The 21,584-nt window shown below is 36.1% G+C and overlaps 1 protein-coding gene across 1 annotated transcript in view; it reads left to right on the forward strand.

Moving 5' to 3' along the window:
- The window catches only part of LOC149777714 (contactin-5-like), a 116,879-nt gene that overhangs the window by 12,105 nt on the left and 83,190 nt on the right, over positions 1–21,584 (forward strand). The window contains exons 5-10 of the mRNA XM_089940416.1: positions 1,077–1,385; positions 4,499–4,652; positions 10,454–10,572; positions 13,865–13,978; positions 16,974–17,126; positions 19,609–19,724. Coding sequence (XP_089796542.1) covers positions 1,077–1,385; positions 4,499–4,652; positions 10,454–10,572; positions 13,865–13,978; positions 16,974–17,126; positions 19,609–19,724 — 965 coding nt within the window. The remainder of the gene's footprint in view (positions 1–1,076; positions 1,386–4,498; positions 4,653–10,453; positions 10,573–13,864; positions 13,979–16,973; positions 17,127–19,608; positions 19,725–21,584) is intronic.

The following is a 21,584-nucleotide window of genomic DNA, read 5'->3' on the forward strand; positions in this document are numbered from 1 at the left end:
CTTGACATATGACACTGACCTTTAATAACAGCTGGTGAAACATTGTGGAAGCAAAATGCCATAATTTCTCAATATTGGCTTGTAAAGCCTGCCATATGCTTTCTTTGGCACAAGGGGTGCATGTTGAAATGTAGGAATGACTGTGCAGTTTTACCCTACATTGTGTGATTTTAATCAGGGGGTTGAGCATTTTGGTTGGAAATCACGAAGGTGGGTGGGTGGGTGTGGCTTGTTTTTATTATGATGTAAAACACTGGTAGAGATAAAGCTTCACACAAAATTACCTGGAAACCTGGAACCAAAAGTAGTCCACAGAATTTGGCAATGTATAAAAATTCTTGATTAGTGTCACATGACCATTTATATCCAATCAGTTTGCAGAAAATTGAGTAGATAAATACCAGCTGGAATTATATTAATATAATATGGAATTTGTATTTCAATTTATTTTCTTCTTCAAATACAATGCCTGATCATAATACTTTAGGAGAATGACTAGTAACTCTTAAATCCAATAAGCTAAAATGTTAGATGTCCACTACCATAAAAAATACACCCTCCCAACCTTGTCACAGTCACATCCCACTGACAAAGCATGAATTCCACTCCAGTAGAAAATACACCCTCCCAACCTTGTCACAGTCACATCCCACTGACAAAGCATGAATTCCACTCCAGTAGAAAATACACCCTCCAACCTTGTCACAGTCACATCCCACTGACAAAGCATGAATTCCACTCCTGTAAAAATATGAAGTATGGATGGCATTTGGATCCAATCACTAAATCATGGGGTGGGGGAGATCACTCTGACTCCCACTTTGTGGAAAGACAACTTTTAACCCTTATTGCTTAAATTTAGTTCAGGAGGGTTGGCTTTGCAAGTTAGTGGATAAAGGTATAACCATTGGGTAAGTATGATTGACGAAATATTTGTTACTCCAAAAATTGGTTTTCACAAAAATCATGAGTTTAAATTGAAAGGTACAATTGTTTTCATTTTTTAAAGAGACTTTATTATCATGATTATAGAAATGATTCTTATTTTATTGATTTTAAACAAATGTCTTTTTCAGGACTAGATCTGGACTTCAAACGACCCCCAGTTGATACATACGCCATTGCTGGGCAACCAGTTTTCATCTACTGCAATCCACCCATCAGTGTCCCTTCAGCAGATATAGCATGGTACAAAGATAGTCAGCCTTTGGTCACCAGGAGCGGGGAACAAGAGGTTAAAGTCATTGTATCCCCAGAAGGATCATGGGATTTGTACTTTTCTCAGGTGCAGAAGATTGATCAGGGAGATTATTTCTGTGTGGCTAACAACAAATTTGCAGTCCCGTCAACACGAACATCAAGAGTGGTGACTCTGTCAGTTGGAGGTAATGATTATGGTTCCTACTGTTTCTATGATATGATACAGATGTTGTTGTTGTTTTAGGGTTTAACGCCATTTTTCAGCACATGATAGGCTATACATGGCGGCCAGTATTAATGGTGGAGGAAGAACCCTGGAAAACTCCGGAAAGAACCACTGACCCACAAGAAGCTACTGGCAAGCTTTCTCACATACCCACATTAGCCGAATCCGAAACTTGAAACCATGCAGACAGAGGTGAGATGGTAGTGATCCATAACGGAGAGCGCTTTAGACCACTTGGCCATTCGGGGCCCCAATATGATACAGTGTATATACAACAAACAGTAAGTGTATGATACGATACAGTGTATATGTAACAGTAAGTGTATGATATGATACAGTGTATATATAACAGTAAGTGTATGATATGATACAGCATATATATAACAGGAAGTGTATGATATGATACAGCATATATATAACAGTAAGTGTATGATATGATACAGTGTATATGTAACAGTAAGTGTATGATATGATACAGTGTATATGTAACAGTAAGTGTATGATATGATACAGCGTATATGTAACAGTAAGTGTATGATATGATACAGCGTATATGTAACAGTAAGTGTATGATATGATACAGCGTATGTGTAACAGTAAGTGTATGATATGATACAGCGTATCTGTAACAGGAAGTGTATGATATGATACAGCATATGTGTAACAGGAAGTGTATGATATGATACAGTGTATATATAACAGTAAGTGTATGATATGATACAGTGTATATATAACAGGAAGTGTATGATATGATACAGTGTATATGTAACAGGAAGTGTATGATATGATACAGTGTATATGTAACAGGAAGTGTATGATATGATACAGTGTATATGTAACAGGAAGTGTATGATATGATACAATGTATATGTAACAGGAAGTGTATGACATGATACAGTGTATATGTAACAGTAAGTGTATGATATGATACAGCGTATATGTAACAGTAAGTGTATGATATGATACAGCGTATATGTAACAGTAAGTGTATGATATGATAACAGCATATATTTACAGTAAGTGTATGATATGATACAGTGTATATATAACAGTAAGTGTATGATATGGTACAGCGTATATATAACAGGAAGTGTATAATATGATACAGTGTATATATAACAGGAGGTGTATGATATGATACAGTGTATATATAACAGGAAGTGTATGATATGATACAGTGTATATATAACAGGAAATGTATGATATGATAACAGTGTATATATAACAGAAAGAATCTATTTAGTGGAAAAGGTGGTATTCATAGCTTAAATTACATATATTTATTACAGTTGTAAGCACACTGTTTCCTCTGTACTACAAAATAATTGACCGTGGGTTAGGTGGCAATGTATCTGGTGGAGAATCAAAAAGATGTAATCAGGTCAAGTTAATTTTGACAAACCTTCCTTTCCTTTGTAGAAAGGTGAGCTTAGTGTATGTTCAGCAATTGTATCATACACAAACTGTAACAGTAAACTGGGAATCATTAGTGTCACTATGCCTATCTCTGACATGCAGACAGAGACAAATTTCATTTAAAATCAGTGTGCAACCCACTTCATATGAAGCATGCGTTTCTTGAAACTACTTTACTGGCTACGAGCAACAAAATAACAATTAACATAAGCATTCCGGCATACATACATACACGTAAATAATTAAGAAACTTGGTTATAATAATTCTTGTTTCTATCCTGAATATACATAAACACATTTACTAATCATATCTAGGAAAGATAAAGAAGACAGTGTTTGTGGCAGGTGCTCTGCTTATTAGAATATAGGAAGTTTATTGTTTGAAATGATTGTCCTGTGTATGCCTGAAATTGACATCATCGTAAATTAAACATGATCTGACCCTGTCATTACTAACCCAGGTTGAAAGATGACCAATGTTTATTAGATCTAGTGTGAAATTGACATCATTTCAAATGCAGTGTAATCTGTCCCTGGGATTATTCAGCCTAGCGCTGGGTAAATTGTTTAGAAATCTCCAATGGATGTGTGAAAAAGGTTTACATCACCTTTGGCATATTAAATTTAGAAACTGGAGAATGTGATGGTGTAGGACTCATTAATTAAAATTGACACATCAGTAATGTTAAAGAAGGATACATTGGACCTAATTCAAAGCAAACATGAATTCCATAAATAAATACAATAAGAAAGATGCGCTAAATTTAATCTTTTGTGTTCATACTGATCAGATATGGATTAGAGCCATTTTTCTGGTTGATGAGAGCATTTGGTTTTCTTTTGGTTGCAGGATTGTCAAATGAATTATCAGCATGTTGTGCAGTCTTTGAAAAAAAAATTGTACAAAATGCAGGGTTTTAAATATTTACCTGCCTTTTTGGACATTGAAACATGAAAGGAAATTGTTTGGTTATAATATTTATGACTGAAGTTATATTAATGGTGTTGACCCAAGTAGACATGTTAATTATGACTAAGTAGTTAATTATGACTAAGTAGTTAATTACGACTAAGTAGTTAATTAAGACTAAGTGGTTAATTAAGACTAAGTAGTTAATTAAGACTAAGTGGTTAATTAAGACTAAGTAGTTAATTAAGACTAAGTGGTTAATTAAGACTAAGTAGTTAATTAAGACTAAGTGGTTAATTAAGACTAAGTAGTTAATTATGACTAAGTAGTTAATTAAGACTAAGTAGTTAATTTTGAGTAAGTAGTTAATTATAACTAAGTAGTTAATTATGACTAAGTAGGCTTAGTTTCCAATATCTGACTTGAAGATACTATTGATTATTTATATGATAAATAAAGGCTTTAAAAAAATCTATAGTTTTACATTTCAGATATGTGGTATGCACAGTAGAAACAATATATATCCATAAGTGTTTATATGGAGTTAATTTCATACCAACACAATTTGTGTTATTTTGTATGTATATAATTTTAAAATGCAAACTAAAGAAGAATTATTGCATGCCACACAAACTTAAACAGAACAGAACAAAACAAAACAGCTAAAATGGCAACATTTTATAAAATCCATAAAAAGAGAATTTTTTTTATTTGGAATGTGTTTAAGCTTTGTTTATACCTTTCAGGTGCCCCAGTATTTATAGATCCCCCTGCCAGTCAGACTTTAGTGAAGGGATCACTAGCCAATTTGAGTTGTATTGTACAGGGAGAACCATTTCCTGTGGTAGCCTGGCTGTTTGAGGGACAGATCATAGTGGAAGGATCAAGCGTCTACTTAAGGTATTACTGGATTAGCAATAGTATTTGTCTCACTAGCGAGTGACAATACGTGTTATAGTTTCAGTATGTTACGGTTCTTTGTTATGTTTAGCTGTAATGTTTAACTGAAGCTTTGGTACAGTCTCTATGCCTACAATTTATTCTGATATGCAGCAACCCTTGTCGTACTTGTATAAGCAGAAAACATTCACATGATAATGCTAGTCAGTGATATTATTGGAGTTCCTAGCCATTCACTGATATGCTGTGAGTTCCTTTTCTTACCAGTGTATGCAGAAATCTGACTTGCATTATACCCAGAAATGATGACATCATAATGCCATTCACTGATATGCTTGGAGTTTCTGGCTTGCATTATACCCAGAAAATGATGACAACATAATGCCATTCACTGATCTGCTATGAGTTCCAGGCTTGCCTTTGTGTACAAAATATAAGGACATCATAATGCAGTTAACAGATATGCTACGAGTTCCTTGATTGCATGTAGAAAACAATTACTTATTAATGCTATTGGGTGATGTGCTACAAGTTCCTGTCTTTCCAGTATACATGGAGAGCAATGGCATCATGATGTCATTGGGTGATCTACTGTGAGTTCTTGCAAAGGACATGCATGTGATGTATATTCACACTTATTGTTGTTGTTGTTGTTGTTATAGGGTTTAACGCCATTTTCAGCACACGATAGGCTATACATGGCGGCCAGTATTAATGGTGGAGGAAGAACCCGGGAAATCCCCGGAAAGAACCACCGACCCTCGAGAAGCTACTGGCAAGCTTTCTCACATACCAACATTAGCCGAATCCGCACACTTATTGTACTGAGTGTAACAACAGACATGCATGTGATGTACATACACATTTATTGTACTGAGTGTAACAACAGACATGCATGTGATGTATATACACATTTATTGTACTGAGTGTAACAACAGACATGCATGTAATGTATATTCACATTTATTGTATTGAGTGTAACAACAGACTTGCATGTGATGTATATACACATTTATTGTACTGAGTGTAACAACAGACATGCGTGTGATGTATATACACATTTATTGTACTGAGTGTAACAACAGACATGCGTGTGATGTATATTCACATTTATTGTACTGAGTGTAACAACAGACATGCATGTGATGTATATACACATTTATTGTACTGAGTGTAACAACAGACATGCATGTGATGTATATACACATTTTATTGTACTGAGTGTAACAACAGACATGCATGTGATGTATATACACATTTATTGTACTGAGTGTAACAACAGAAATGCATGTGATGTATATACACATTTATTGTACTGAGTGTACAACAGACATGTATACAGACATGCATGTAATGTATATATACATTTATTGTACTGAGTGTAACAACAGACTTGCATGTGATGTATATTCACATTTATTGTACTGAGTGTAACAACAGACATGCATGTGATGTATATACACATTTATTGTACTGAGTGTAACAACAGACTTGCATGTGATGTATATTCACATTTATTGTACTGAGTGTAACAACAGACATGCATGTCATGTATATACACATTTATTGTACTGAGTGTAACAACAGACATGCATGTGATGTATATACACATTTATTGTACTGAGTGTAACAACAGACATGCATGTGATGTATATTTACATTTATTGTACTGAGTGTAACAACAGACTTGCATGTGATGTATATACACATTTATTGTACTGAGTGTAACAACAGACATGCATGTGATGTATATACACATTTATTGTACTGAGTGTAACAACAGACATGTATACAGACATGCATGTGATGTATATACACATTTATTGTACTGAGTGTAACAACAGACTTGCATGTGATGTATATTCACATTTTTTGTACTGAGTGTAACAACAGACATGCATGTGATGTATATACACATTTATTGTACTGAGTGTAACAAGAGACATGCATGTAATGTATATACACATTTATTGTACTGATTGTAATAACAGACTTGCATGTGATGTATATACACATTTATTGTACTGAGTGTAACAACAGACTTGCATGTGATGTATATACACATTTATTGTACTGAGTGTAACAACAGACTTGCATGTGATGTATATACACATTTATTGTACTGAGTGTAACAACAGACATGCATGTGATGTATATACACATTTATTGTACTGAGTGTAACAACAGACATGCATGTGATGTATATACACATTTATTGTACTGAGTGTAACAACAGACATGCATGTGATGTATATACACATTTATTGTACTGAGTGTAACAACAGACATGCATGTGATGTATATACACATTTATTGTACTGAGTGTAACAACAGACTTGCATGTGATGTATATACACATTTATTGTACTGAGTGTAACAACAGACTTGCATGTGATGTATATACACATTTATTGTACTGAGTGTAACAACAGACATGCATGTGATGTATATACACATTTATTGTACTGAGTGTAACAACAGACATGCATGTGATGTATATACACATTTATTGTACTGAGTGTAACAACAGACATGCATGTGATGTATATACACATTTATTGTACTGAGTGTAACAACAGACTTGCATGTGATGTATATACACATTTATTGTACTGAGTGTAACAACAGACATGCATGTGATGTATATACACATTTATTGTATTGAGTGTAACAACAGACATGCATGTGATGTATATACACATTTATTGTACTGAGTGTAACAACAGACATGCATGTGATGTATATACACATTTATTGTACTGAGTGTAACAACAGACTTGCATGTGATGCATATTCAAATTTATTGTACTGAGTGTAACAACAGACATGCATGTGATGTATATACACATTTATTGTACTGAGTGTAACAACAGACATGCATGTGATGTATATACACATTTATTGTACTGAGTGTAACAACAGACTTGCATGTGATGTATATACACATTTATTGTACTGAGTGTAACAACAGACTTGCATGTGATGTATATACACATTTATTGTACTGAGTGTAACAACAGACATGCATGTGATGTATATACACATTTATTGTACTGAGTGTAACAACAGACATGCATGTAATGTATATACACATTTATTGTACTGAGTGTAACAACAGACTTGCATGTGATGTATATACACATTTATTGTATTGAGTGTAACAACAGACATGCATGTGATGTATATACACATTTATTGTACTGAGTGTAACAACAGACATGCATGTGATGTATATACACATTTATTGTATTGAGTGTAATAACAGACATGCATGTAATGTATATACACATTTATTGTATTGAGTGTAACAACAGACATGCATGTGATGTATATACACATTTATTGTACTGAGTGTAACAACAGACATGCATGTGATGTATATACACATTTATTGTACTGAGTGTAACAACAGACATGCATGTGATGTATATACACATTTATTGTACTGAGTGTAATAACAGACATGCATGTAATGTATATACACATTTATTGTACTGAGTGTAATAACAGACATGCATGTAATGTATATACACATTTATGGTACTGAGTGTAACAACAGACATGCCTGTGATGTATATACACAATGGTGTTGTTTTTGTAGGGTTTAACACCATTTTTCAGCACATGATAAGCTATACATGGCGGCCAGTATAACACGTGGAGGATGAGCTCAGGAAAACCCTGGGAAGAACCACCGACCCACGAGAAGCTACTGGCAAGCTTTCTCACATACCCACATTAGCCAAGCCTGAGATTCGAACCCACGCAGACAGAGATGAGATGGCAGTGATCCGAAATGGTGAACGCTTTAGACCACTCGGCCACTTGGGACCCCCATAGTAGTGAGAGGAAGATGTACAAATATATCCACCAAAGAATTTTCATGTGTCCAGTGAGTGAGCTAGAAAAGACTGATCAGAGATAGTCATTGCCAGCACTGCCAATGTACTCACTACTTGTTTTGACTGAATCTCAGAGCAGACAGATTTTATTCTCATGGATGTGCCCATCAAATGTCCCAATAAGTATGAACTCCCAGTCTCACTCACCACCCATTCAGGCTGCTTCACTGGCACACTCATTGCACCCATCTCAGGAGTCATTTGCTGCTACTCAATACCAAGCCGATATAAATTTAGCTGTTTGGTACAAGACAGTTCCATCACTGTTCCCTGTTCCATTACAAACCCAGTTTTGGCTTTGGTTACACCTTGGTCTCAGATACCCTTACACCAGTCTCAGATACTCCTACAACAGGCCTCAGATACCCCTATACCAGGTCTTATATACCCCTACATCAGGTCTCATATACCCTTACACCAAGCCTCAGATACCCCTACACTAGGCCTCAGATACCCCTACACCAGGTCTCAGATACCCTACCCCAGGCCTCATATACCGATACACCGGGTCTCAGATACCCCTACACCAGGTCTCAGGTAACCTACACCAGGTCTCATATACCCCTACACTAGGCCTCAGGTAACCTACACCAGGTCTCATATACCCCTACACTAGGCCTCAGGTAACCTACACCAGGTCTCATATATCCCTACACCAGGCCTCAGATACCTCTACACCAAGCCTCAGATACCTCTACACAAAGCCTCAGATATGCCTACACCAGGTCTCAGATACCCCTACACCAGGTCTCAGATACCCCTACAACAGGCCTGGACCATTATTGATGCACATAATAAATGCCTGGAAATAATTGCCTCCCGAGATGGTTTAGAAGATTTTCTTTATTTGTTGTCAAACACATGTTTTGTCCCACATGACCTGTTTTCCTCTCCTTCTGACTTTTCTTTCCTCAGGATAACTTTGCCAATGTGTGTTGGATTTCAACCAAATTTGGTTTTTGGCTTATATAGATGAAATCTTAAATGAATTCAATTTCAACCATTCCACACTATCATTTATAGGGGTTCCACCATTTCACACCATCATTCACAGGGGTGATTGTTTACCCTCTTCACATCTGTTTTTGCCGAATATCTTCACTGAGGATTGTTGTATTTCAGCTGAATTTTTCATTGAGCTTTACATTGGTGAAACCTGGTGAGACCTTGAATGGTTTTATTTCCACTTTCCACAACATTGTTTAGATGATTTCTGCCCCTAATTTGCCATTCTCCTAAGTTTATTTCAGCAACATAATGTTTACTTAAGATTTTTGGATTTCAGTTAAATTTAGTGTGCAACTTTGTATTCTTAAGATCTAGAATTATTTGGATTTCCAGAAATCTGTTGGAGTTATGGCCTTGAATACACCTTCTCCAAACTTTGTTTCTCAGTTCAAGTTTGAGCCATGCGAATTGTGGTGAATGGGTCCATTTGTGATATACGCATCACTAATAATTTTATTTGATCTTTTTTTAGATTATTTGTCTCTTTGATTTCATAGTTGCCCACTTGTGTTTCTTTTCTCCTTAATTTTAATTTCAATTTATGAAGTAAATGTCACATAACACAAGACATCACAAAACTCTGTCATACATGTCTTTAATTTTTTTGTGTGGAATGTTTTGAATTTTTGTAAAAGTTAGTAAGTGAAATTCCATGATATAGATTGCTATATTATAGTCATTTGAATGTGTCGTTTTAATCTAAATGTTTATTGCATAATACGTTGGCAGTTTGGAGAATGCTGTTAGAGGTTTTGAATTGATATTTTAAAATCTAACACCATTCCGAAATTTAAATTACTAGAAGTCTGGAGAGTTTTGGAAGTGGGAATTTACTTGTGGATATTTACTGCAAGATGATCTTTGTATTACTTATCAATTTCTTCATTTCAGAAACAAGAATCAGGAGTTGTACATATCTAATGTTAACAAAGCAAATGAGGGGACCTACACCTGTAAAGCTCAAAATAGATATGGCCAGATAGAAAACCAAGTTTATATGAAAATACTGGGTGAGTATTTTTATCACATAACTTTAAATTTGATAAGTATCTGAACGTCATGGCTAGGGCTGGCAGATTGGATCCCAAATCAATACTGTTTATCAGCCTCGGTATATCAGTAAATGATTTTTATTTGCTTTTCATCAGAAATAGGGATCTAAGGAGTATGAAAGTAATTGCACTGATGGATCTGCACACCATCCTGTGTTGTACTACACATCACTCGTCAACCATACCATCATATGTGGTGCTACATAACATCAGTGGTCTAACATGGCATCGATGGGTCTATATACCATCCTGTGCTCTACTACACATCACTCGTCAACCACACCATCATATGTGGTGCTACATAACATCAGTGGTCTAACATGGCATCGATGGATCTATACACCATCCTGTGCTCTCCTTCACATCACTCGTCAACCACACCATCATATGTGGTGCTACATAACATCAGTGGTCTAACATGACGTCAATGGGTCTATACACCATTCTATGTTGTACTTTTGTTTTTACAGGAGCTTGGGTTCAGATCAGGATAATATTTTAAAATACAGTTTCACTCCCATGCCATATTACTAAATTTTAAGAAAGACACTGACAACCAGTTGCCATCTGTGTCCATCAGCAGTAAAGATCAAATAGAATCTGCTGTAAATATTATACAGAATTTATGGTACAAACAAAATAAACTATTCTCAGCCACTAGAAAACTTATCTCATATATAAATGGACCAAGATAGTGTAATTCATTTAAATAATTTATTTTGTGTTATAGACAATTTGTCAATTTTTACTGTAAATATCCACTATGAGTTTGACATATCATCTGTGAAACGGATGATGGAACAGAAATCTAGTACCCGAATTGGGAGAATCCTTTTGGTGAAAAATCTTATTTTGGTGCAGAGATATCCAAGGGACAATGCCATTGAGCTGTGGACAGTTGTAAATAACAGATATAAAGAACAATTTCCCAACTTGTTAAGACTAGCCAAGCTAGCTATGCATATGCCCCTTCAGACAGGAGACTGTGAAAAGAGGGGTCCCCAGCACAGAACAACATTCACACAATGCATAAGAACAGATGGAACTCAGAAACAATAAACACATTGATGCTTATACAACTAGAGGGGACATCATTTGAAGATTTTGACTTTGACAGAACCCTAATATAGCGGAGCTTGAAAGATATTTATGTGTTAGGTAAATTATGAACTCACACACACCCCTCTTTTATTTTATAATCCCACCTTATTTTGTTGAGAAGAAATACCCCATTATGAAAAGATCCTGAGATAATCTCTGCTGGTCCAAAAATTGATTATGTTTAGTTAGAAAAAAAAATGTAAGGTACACATTGGTAACTTAAAGTTTTACAGATATTAATGGTGTCACTTTAATATTCTAGATTAATAGGGAAACTGCAGTCACTAAACATGCTTTTCACCCCATTTTGTTTTGGAGAGAGAATGGGATGTTTCAGGGTGATTGTTATCTGTATTGTTCAGCTACCTGACTATTGTAATCTTTCCCATGTATAAAAGGCACTGCTATATTCCACCACCAATTGACACCTCAGAATAAATGGTTCAGTTTTGTTTTATGTAGGATATCCATGTCAAAGGAGTCACCTGGCATTGTGGTATTATTTATAAGCTATTTAATAAGCCGTGAGCTTTGGCCAGGTTATTCCAGGTGACTCCTCTATGATGACAAGATTCGACAGATGAGAACAAATTATTAATAGAGAAATGAGGCTTCCATAGGCAAATGAGAATTGTAAAGAAAATTAATGATACAAACAGGAAAACAGGGAAAAGTCACATAAAAGAAAAAACATATAATACTATTTTAAGTTTCTTTAATATATCAGTGAAATCCTATAGCAAAATTACTCAATTGAGAAGACAGTGGCCTACATTTCATGTGGTTCTCAGTCCACTTGAGACTGTAAAACCAGTGGATTATCGATGAAAGAACAAAAGGTGTATGAGCAATGCCCCAAAGCCAGTATCAGGGCCCCGAGTGGTTTAAGCGCTTTCCATTACGGATCACTGCCATCTCATCTCTGCGTGGGTTCGTGTCTCAGATTCAGCTAATGTGGGTATGTGAGAAAGCTTGCCAGTAATTTCTGGTGTGTCGGTGGTTCTTTCTTGGGTTTTCCCGGGTTCTTCCTCCACCATTAATACTGGCTGCCATGTATAGCCTATCTTGTGCTGAAAAATGGCGTTAAACCCTACAACAACAATAACAACCAAAGCCAGTATCAGAGTTTAAACAGTTAACTAGTTTAGATTGTTGTCAGAAACCAATGACCAATCCGTCAACTATAATCAAAGAGAGATGCCGAAGCAACAGCTTGTTCATAATGAATACAGGTAATGAGTTGAAATCACATTTTGCTTAAGCTGAAGTGCAAAACTAAAAAGGGATAATTGATGATCTATAAGTAGTCTATGTCTTTTCTGAATTTTCACCTGTATTATGGGCATTATTTAGTGAATATATGATTAATCTGTGGTATTTTATAATTACTCATCAAATATTTGAGTTGTTAATATGGATTGCATCCCTTTGTATGATCAATTATATCAGTGAAATTGATGTACAGGTAATTGCTCTAGTGCATGAAATAAAATACAGGTAAATCCCATATCAATCGATCTATGGCTAGAATGTGATTAGGAATAATATGGTATGGTAAAAATAAAGATGAATAAAAAAGTAATGTAACAAACAATAAGCATGGTTTAATTACAGTACATTGTATATTTACAGTACATCGTATAATTACTGTACATAGTATAATTACAGTACATTGTATAATTACAGTACATAGTATAATTACAGTACATTGTATATTTACAGTACATTGTATATTTACAGTACATCGTATAATTACAGTACATAGTATAATTACAGTACATTGTATAATTACAGTACATTATAGAATTACAGTACATTGTAGAAATACAGTACATATAGGGTATTGACCATAAATGTGCTAGGTGACTCATTTAATTATTTTTCTGTTATTTCTTGTTGGAGAAATCAACAATTTATTGACATTGTAACAACAATAACCAGTCCAGCTATCTGACCTGTTTTCAGTTTTGCCAATTATCTCATGATCATGATATTACCAAAGTAAAGTTAGCAACATAATTTATATATAAGTCAGTTCAGTGTATAAGAGAAAGCCCAGGCTTCCAGGTCATAAAGTATCTACTTATAGGCTGGAAATAACAATAATCCATGTTTACTTATAAACTACAACTGAGCTTTATTTATGTAGTTCCTCCAGTGGTTTTGCGGCCAGTCGGTCAGCAAGTTGTGAGTGCGGAGAAGTTTGTGATAATACCCTGTGTTGTTTACAGTGATCCTCCAGCCACGGTGAAATGGTACAGAGGTAAGTTGTTTTGTATGTCACATTGTTCAGATGCTTCAGACAAATATATCTGTCTGGAAAACTTGCTTTATAAAAAATATCATTATTGGCTCTTATCAAATGACTGTGATATTCTAGTAAAAATGCCCACCTAAACATTTGCATATTACAGGTCTCATAAGATCTTGATTTTGATTGGCAGGTTGAAACAACTTATTACTGACATGTATTCCATCCAGTCAAAGTATACGTAAATACCTTGTGCAGAAACTCTGTTGGCTTTAAAGTTTCCATGAAGTACTGATTTGAACAATATGTAGCATCAAAAATTTTGTTTTCATTTACCAGGATGTTATGAAACTTGTCATGAAATTTTCCTTTTATATCATCAAAGGCATGCTAAAATGAAAAAAATCATAACTTGGTTTGTAAATTGAAATCCTCATTTTTTTTATATGTTGATTGTCATGCAGAAAAGCAATAATTTCATAAGCAAAGGTAAAATCACCGAACTAGTCTGCGTAAATAGCAGGTGATTTCAGCAAATTTAAGAATCATATGGTAGTCCATGAAGTGTGATGTTGTAGCCCTGTTTGAGCTTAGTAGCCCAGTAATGAGGGTGAGGTGGCTCTTTTTAATCTCAGAAGAATAGCATTGTGGCCTCTTTTAGGCTCAGCACCCAAAAGAAGAATCGGGTGGCCCTTTCTAGGCTCAGTAAACTAGGAAAAGAGTGTAGTGGCCCTATTGAGGCTCTGTAGCCTAGGATCAGAGTGAGGTGGCCCTGTTGAGGCTCACTAGCCATGGAGCAGAGTGTGGTGGCCCTGTTGAGGCTCACCAGGCATGGAGTAGAGTGTATTGGCCCTGTTGAGGCTTACTAGCCATGGAGTAGAGTGTGGTTGCCCTGTTGAGACTCACTAGCCATGGAGTAGAGTGTGGTGGCCCTGTTGAGGCTCACTATCTATGGAGTAGAGTGTGGCACCCCTGTTGAGGCTCACTAGCCATGGAGTAGAGTGTGGCACCTCAGTTGAGGCTCACTAGCCATGGAATAGAGTGTGGTGGCCCTGTTGAGGCTCACTAGCCATGGAGTAGAGTGTGGTGGCCCTGTTGAGGCTCACTATCTATGGAGTAGAGTGTGGCACCCCTGTTGAGGCTCACTAGCCATTTAGTATAGTGTTGTGACCCTTTTTAAGCTCATTAGTGCATGGAGTAGAGTGTGGTGGCCCTTTTTAGGCTCTCTAGCCATGGGATAGAGTATGGTGGTCCTCTTTTGGTCCTGTAGCCCAGGAGTTGAGTGTGGTGGCACTGTTTAAGTTCAGTAGCCATGGAGTAGAATGGGGTGTTCTTTATAGGCTCATTAGCCTAGGAATAGAGTGTGGTGTCCATTTTTAGGCTCATTAGCCTAGGAATAGTGTGTGGTGTCCATTTTTAGGCAGATTAGCCTAGGAATAGAGTGGTGCGCCAATTAGACCCATTAGTCAAGGAATAGAGTGTGATTGCCCTGTTTAAGCCATGGAGAAAAGTGTTCTGGATATGTGTTTATGCTCATTTGCCTAATAAATAGAGTGTGGTGGCCCTGTTTTGATTCAGTAGCCATGGAGTAGAGTGTGGTGGCCCTTATTTTGCTGAATTTGTTCATTGAAAGACATTGCTTTGTACTGGAGGTCTGCTTTCCATTTGCATTGATCAAGCTGATACAAGTGTTTTACTGGTAATCTTCAGTACTAATATAATCACACCAGAGAGAGATCAAGTGTTTTACTGGTAATCTCCAGTACTAATATATTCACACCAGGGAGAGATCAGAGTGTTTTACTGGTAATCTTCAGTACTAATATAATCACACCAGAGAGAGATCAGAGTGTTTTACTGGTAATTTTCGGTACTAATATAATCACACCAGAGAGAGATCAAAGTGTTTTACTGGTAATCTTCGGTACTAATATAATCACACCAGAGAGAGATCAGACTGATATCAGTTAATAATTACAGCTGGTGTTAGAAGAGCCACATAATAAGTTCCACAAAACAATCTTTTATATTGTTAAATTTAGGAAGTTAATATCACCAACTTGTATATATCTATGACAATTGGTTCAGTATTAGTTTTTCCTGGGTGAGTAAAATTAGTTAGCTCTTGCCTGACTTCAAGTGGATTGTTTTCTTAGATATTTTTTTGACTCTATGGCATATTCTGAACAATACTAAACAAGTTATGATATCATGTAGTAGTCTGCTAGGCAATCTTAATTCAGTAGCCTGCTGGGCAATGTTAATTCAGTAGCCTGCTAGGCAATCTTAATTCAGTAGCATGCTAGGCAATCTTAATTCAGTAGCCTGCTGGGCAATTTTAATTCAGTAGCCTGCTTGGCAATCTTAATTCAGTAGCCTGCTAGGCAATCTTAATTCAGTAGCATGCTAGGCAATCTTAATTCAGTAGCCTGCTAGGCAATCTTTGTTAAGCATACTGTAGTCAGATCCAGCATTTAGCTTGCCTCTGGACTCAGGGTTCAAGATTTGTTAGTTTGCATACAGCTTTACTTAACGTGATACATAATTTTTGTGTGAGCCATTTCTCAATCAAGATCTTTAAATCAAGAAACACTACAAGAATGACATGGAATTAAAAAATTTATTAGTAATGGCCTCTATGAAAATTTTGAAATGTTGTTTGTATTCAAACATCAAAATATTAGAGAGTATTATATCAGAATTTTAGTGACTGTCATAAATTCAGCAGAAAAGATTCTTGATGCTGTTTAGAAATTATATTACTCACAAGTCCTAATTAAAAAGATTTTAAAATGGTGCAGAGATTTAGAACACAATTAAATAAATAGGAATCAGTAACCTATTTTTCAAAATATCAATAGCCTGATTGATGTTTCATGGTGCCCATTTATGACTATTTTATATATTTGGAGAGAAGCAATACTGCATATTTGAAAATAAACATTTCCAATCCAGTTTTATCGATTCATATTTATGCAGAGTGACCTAATCCAAATCTTCATTTCAGATGGAACAGAAGTGATACCCAGCAAGCGCATTGTTCAGTTGGATGATGGTCTTCACATTGAGACAACAATGGCTGCTGATAATGGAACATATGTGTGTAGAGCTCAGAACATTGTTGGATCTGTTCAGTCTAGCGGGACACTTATTGTTCAAGGTATATACACTGTACATTCAAGGTATATACACATCATTCAAGGTATATACACTGTAGGGGCCCCGAGTGGCCAAGTGTTCTAAAGCGCTTTATGTTATGGATCACTGCCATCTCACCTCTGGCTGCATGGGTTTGAGTCTAGGATTCGGCCAATGTGGGTATGTGAGAAAGCTTGCCAGTAGCTTCTTGTGGGTCGGTGGTTCTTCCTGGGGTTTTCCAGGGTTCTTCCTCCACCATTAATACTGGCCGCCATGAATAGTATGTCGTGTGCTGAAAAATGGCATTAAACCCAACAACAACAACAATATACACTGTACAATTCAAGGTATATGCACTGTACATTCAAGGTATATACACTGTATATTCCAGGTATATACACTGTACATTCCTGATATATACACTGTACATTCCTGATGTATACACTGTACAATTCAGGGTATATACACTGAGTATTCCAGGTATATACACTGTACATTCAAGGTTTATACACTGTACATTCAAGGTATATACATGGTACCATTCAAGGTATGTACAATGTACATTCAAGGCATATACACTGTACCATTATAAGCCCATGTTTGATGATAAACCCATGCTGTCATTTTACCAAGTTTTGGAGAAAATATGTTTTTAAGAAAGCCTTATTAGATAATAAGCCCACACCAACTTTTCAAACATTGTTCAAGAATGGTTCCTGGTCTTATCTTGGGAGACATACTGTAATATAAGGCTTGTTCTGTTTTTGACTATTTTTTATGAGGGGCCCCGCATGTGTAAGTGGTCTAATACCTTTATGGATCTCTGCCATCTCACTTCTGTCCACATGTGTTTAAGTCGTGGGCTTGGCCATTGTGTGTAGCTTCCCATGTGTTGGTGGTTCTTAATAGGGTTTTCCTGGGTTCTTCTTCCACCTGTTATACTGGCTGCTATGTTTAGCCTAACATGTACTGAAAAAATGGTGTTAAATCCAAACAAACAACAAAAAATTGTATGCCCCTCACAATATCTATGGAGAGAGAGTATATAATGTTATCCAGTCTGTCCATCAGGTCATATGACATCTTGTCCATCACAAGCTTATTTTCCATGCAGCAGCTTAAAAGGAATTTATAGATTGAAATCCAAGAATCATGTATGATTACCCTTTTGGGCTGCTTTTTTATGAGGAACAAATATTTGTCGGTGATGTTGAGTGTAAAAGAGCCATATGCAGTCATCTATTGAGTGTAATATATTAAGTGCCAGAACCACATCAGCAATCATCACTGAACTACACTAAGGAAACACTGTAAAATCTTGAGTAATGTCAGCCCACTTTTGTATACTTAAGTTAACCATGAGTCATGTCAGCCCACTTGTGTATACTTAAGTTAACCATGAGTCATGTCAGCCCACTTGTGTATACTTAAGTTAATCATGAGTCATGTCAGCCCACTTGTGTATACTTAAGTTAACCATTTGATGCAGATTGTGATTCAGAATGACTTGTGATGACCAAGAAAAATATGGCCTAAATTTTCAAGATCCATTCACAATATTTAAGATATAAATGGAAAATAGGGGGCCCTGAGTGGCTGAGTGGTCTAAAGCACTTACTGTTCTGGATCACTGCCATCTCATCTCTGTCTGCATGGATTCAATTCCAAGGCTAGGCTAGCGAGGGTACATGGGAAAGCCATCTCACCTCTGGCTGCATGGGTTTGAGTCTAGGATTCGGCCAATGTGGGTATGTGAGAAAGCTTGCCAGTAGCTTCTTGTGGGTCGGTGGTTCTTCCTGGGGTTTTCCAGGGTTCTTCCTCCACCAGTTATTCTGGCCGCCATGTATAGCCTATCTTGTGCTGAAAAATGGCGTTAAACCCTACAACAACAACAAAAATGCAAAATATCCTTATCCTACCCCACTCATTATGCAGTCTCCTTCTGTCTGTCCATTATGCAGTCTCCTTCTGTCTGTCCATTATGCAGCCTCCTTCTGTCTGTCCATTATGCAGTCTCCTTCTGTCTGTCCATTATGCAGCCTCCTTCTGTCTGTCCATTATGCAGTCTCCTTCTGTCTGTCCATTATGAAGTCTCATTCTGTCTGTCCATTATGCACTCTCCTTCCATCCTTTTAGGTGTAATTAATTAAATTTGGTCATTTGAAAATATGTACTAATGTGATATGAGATCAGTCTTATTGTATGCTTGACTGGCTCCATTTGGTTTCAAGAGGTAAGTTTTATTAAAGCCCATGTTAGGTGCACTCATTAGAATGAATTTATATGTGAAAGCACACACATATTAAGTACATGTAATTTTTCCATGTTCATGGGAAGCAGTGTTTTTGGTTTTGATAGTTCTCCATTCATCAGATGGATGACTGTTGTTTTAAGACAGTCGTGACTTCTTGAAGAATACCATTATAGTACACATGAATCACTGAGTATAACACAGAATTTATGCAATTTATCTTTTCTTAATTTGATAATATATCAAATTCCAGTGAAGCCAACATTCCAAGTGAGTCCATTGAGCCAGATGGTTACCCTTGGAAACAACCTAACCTTGACCTGCATAGCAACTGGTTATCCAACTCCATTTTTGGCATGGCTGTACAATGTAAGTACATTATCTGTCATGATAAGGTCAGGCAACCAGACTAATAATTTTTCCCATAGCATGGGGTGGTGTTGTTATTAGACACAGAGATTCTTAGTAAAAATTTGCCAAAATTTGGTAAATAAGCAAGGACTACTCATTGCATAAATAATAAAATTATGGGTCAAGAACTGAATTTCCAGCATATCATTTTTTTACTTTTCTTCATAAATAACACCTGCCCAGTCACTATGTTGAATTTAGTATTTCTTTATAGAATGCTTTCCATGTAAGTTTCTAGTTTTTGCTTTTGTATTTTTCTTGTTGAAAGAATCAAAATTTCTTTGCTCCTAATCTTTGGTCAGTGCTTTCTGTTTGTTTTTGGTATGGCCTTGTGTCCATTATGCATTGTCCATTGTCTATCCTTCAGCAATTGCTTGTTACCACTGTCAGTGTTGCCTACTGTTACAGTATTAACATAAAAATTTACTTTTCAGTCACCATTTTATGACTTTGTCATAGAGCTTGATAGGCTTCTGATACTTTGGTTGTTATAGTATGTTATTTTGGGTAAGGGGAAGCAACTCTTAACATCCTGTAATTTCTATTCTACAAGTATCAACATAATTTTGGTGATAGTGTATCTTTCAGGTCAAAAATATACCATGTACATGTAATTAGTGAGCCATGATAGTCCAGTTGGTGGAGTGTCATATTCGTAATCCAAAGGTCATGGATTCGGTCACCACCCAGGCTATCCCTGGGGTGCTGTTTCATTGTGTCCTTGGTAAAGGCACTTAACTCCCATTTCCTTGGCATGATATAGCCAATATTGTATTAAAAGCTGTTAAAACTGACAGATACAAACTAATGGCAAGCAAACCATGGAAATGATTTCAGTCACTTTTCATCAAATACAAAGCTGTGGCCCATCATTCAGTGACCTTCAGAAGGAGATACCTTTGCATACTGCTGTGCATGCAAGCATGATTCCAGCATAAGTCATGGCACCAAAGATGGTTTCTAAAATTGCATGTAATGTAAATTTAGTAAACTGAGTTACCTTAGCTATTAAAGTTTTTCAACTTTTTATAGCACCCCTACCTGCAGACAAAGTAAATTCTACTATGATCTTTCCTTTCCATCCATCCATCCATGTGTTCCCTTATTTAATTCCACACAACTCATGTCTTAACCATCTGCAGTTGACAACCTTGTAAGGAACTTTCATGTGGGACAAGAAAGAAACGTCATGAATTTGGACTCAGAAGATCAAAGTTCAAGGTCACAGGGACTAAAAGAAGGAAAATTATTTCCACACAGTAACTTGACTTTTATACCAGATACCTTGACCTTGATTCCAACAAGTTTGATAATGAACAAGTCGTTCATATTAATGTAACGATCTCGCGTCTCATTGACTGAGATTGTTTTTTATCAGAATATGTTAATAATAGTAACATATTGTCTAGTTGTTGGTTGAATGTGACTATCAGCAAGACTTGCACACGTTAGTCTAGTGTTTGATTGGATGAGCTTGTTTGAATTTGGGAAAACCACATTAAAATTATATCTTGCTTGTATCATTGTAGTCGTGTTCAGATTTTATAAGTGAGATGATTTTGACTGAACTTGTTACCTCAGGGGATCATATTTTGCATCCATTTTCACTAAACTTGGTAAAAAGGTTTATATCATCAAGCTTGTGAACAGGTACATACAACTATGGATATTAATGTCATTGGTAATACATTTTTCTGACTCTTGTAAATTTAGTAAAATTGACATGTAAGTAAAAAATGTAAAATTAACTTGTAGGTAAAATGAGTAAAATTAACATGTAAGAAAAATAGGTAAAATTGATTTGATATAAATGTTCAA

The sequence above is a fragment of the Sinohyriopsis cumingii genome, chromosome 17 (genome assembly GCF_028554795.1).
Source record: "Sinohyriopsis cumingii isolate HCF-2022 chromosome 17, ASM2855479v2, whole genome shotgun sequence".
Classification (NCBI taxonomy): domain Eukaryota; kingdom Metazoa; phylum Mollusca; class Bivalvia; order Unionida; family Unionidae; genus Sinohyriopsis; species Sinohyriopsis cumingii.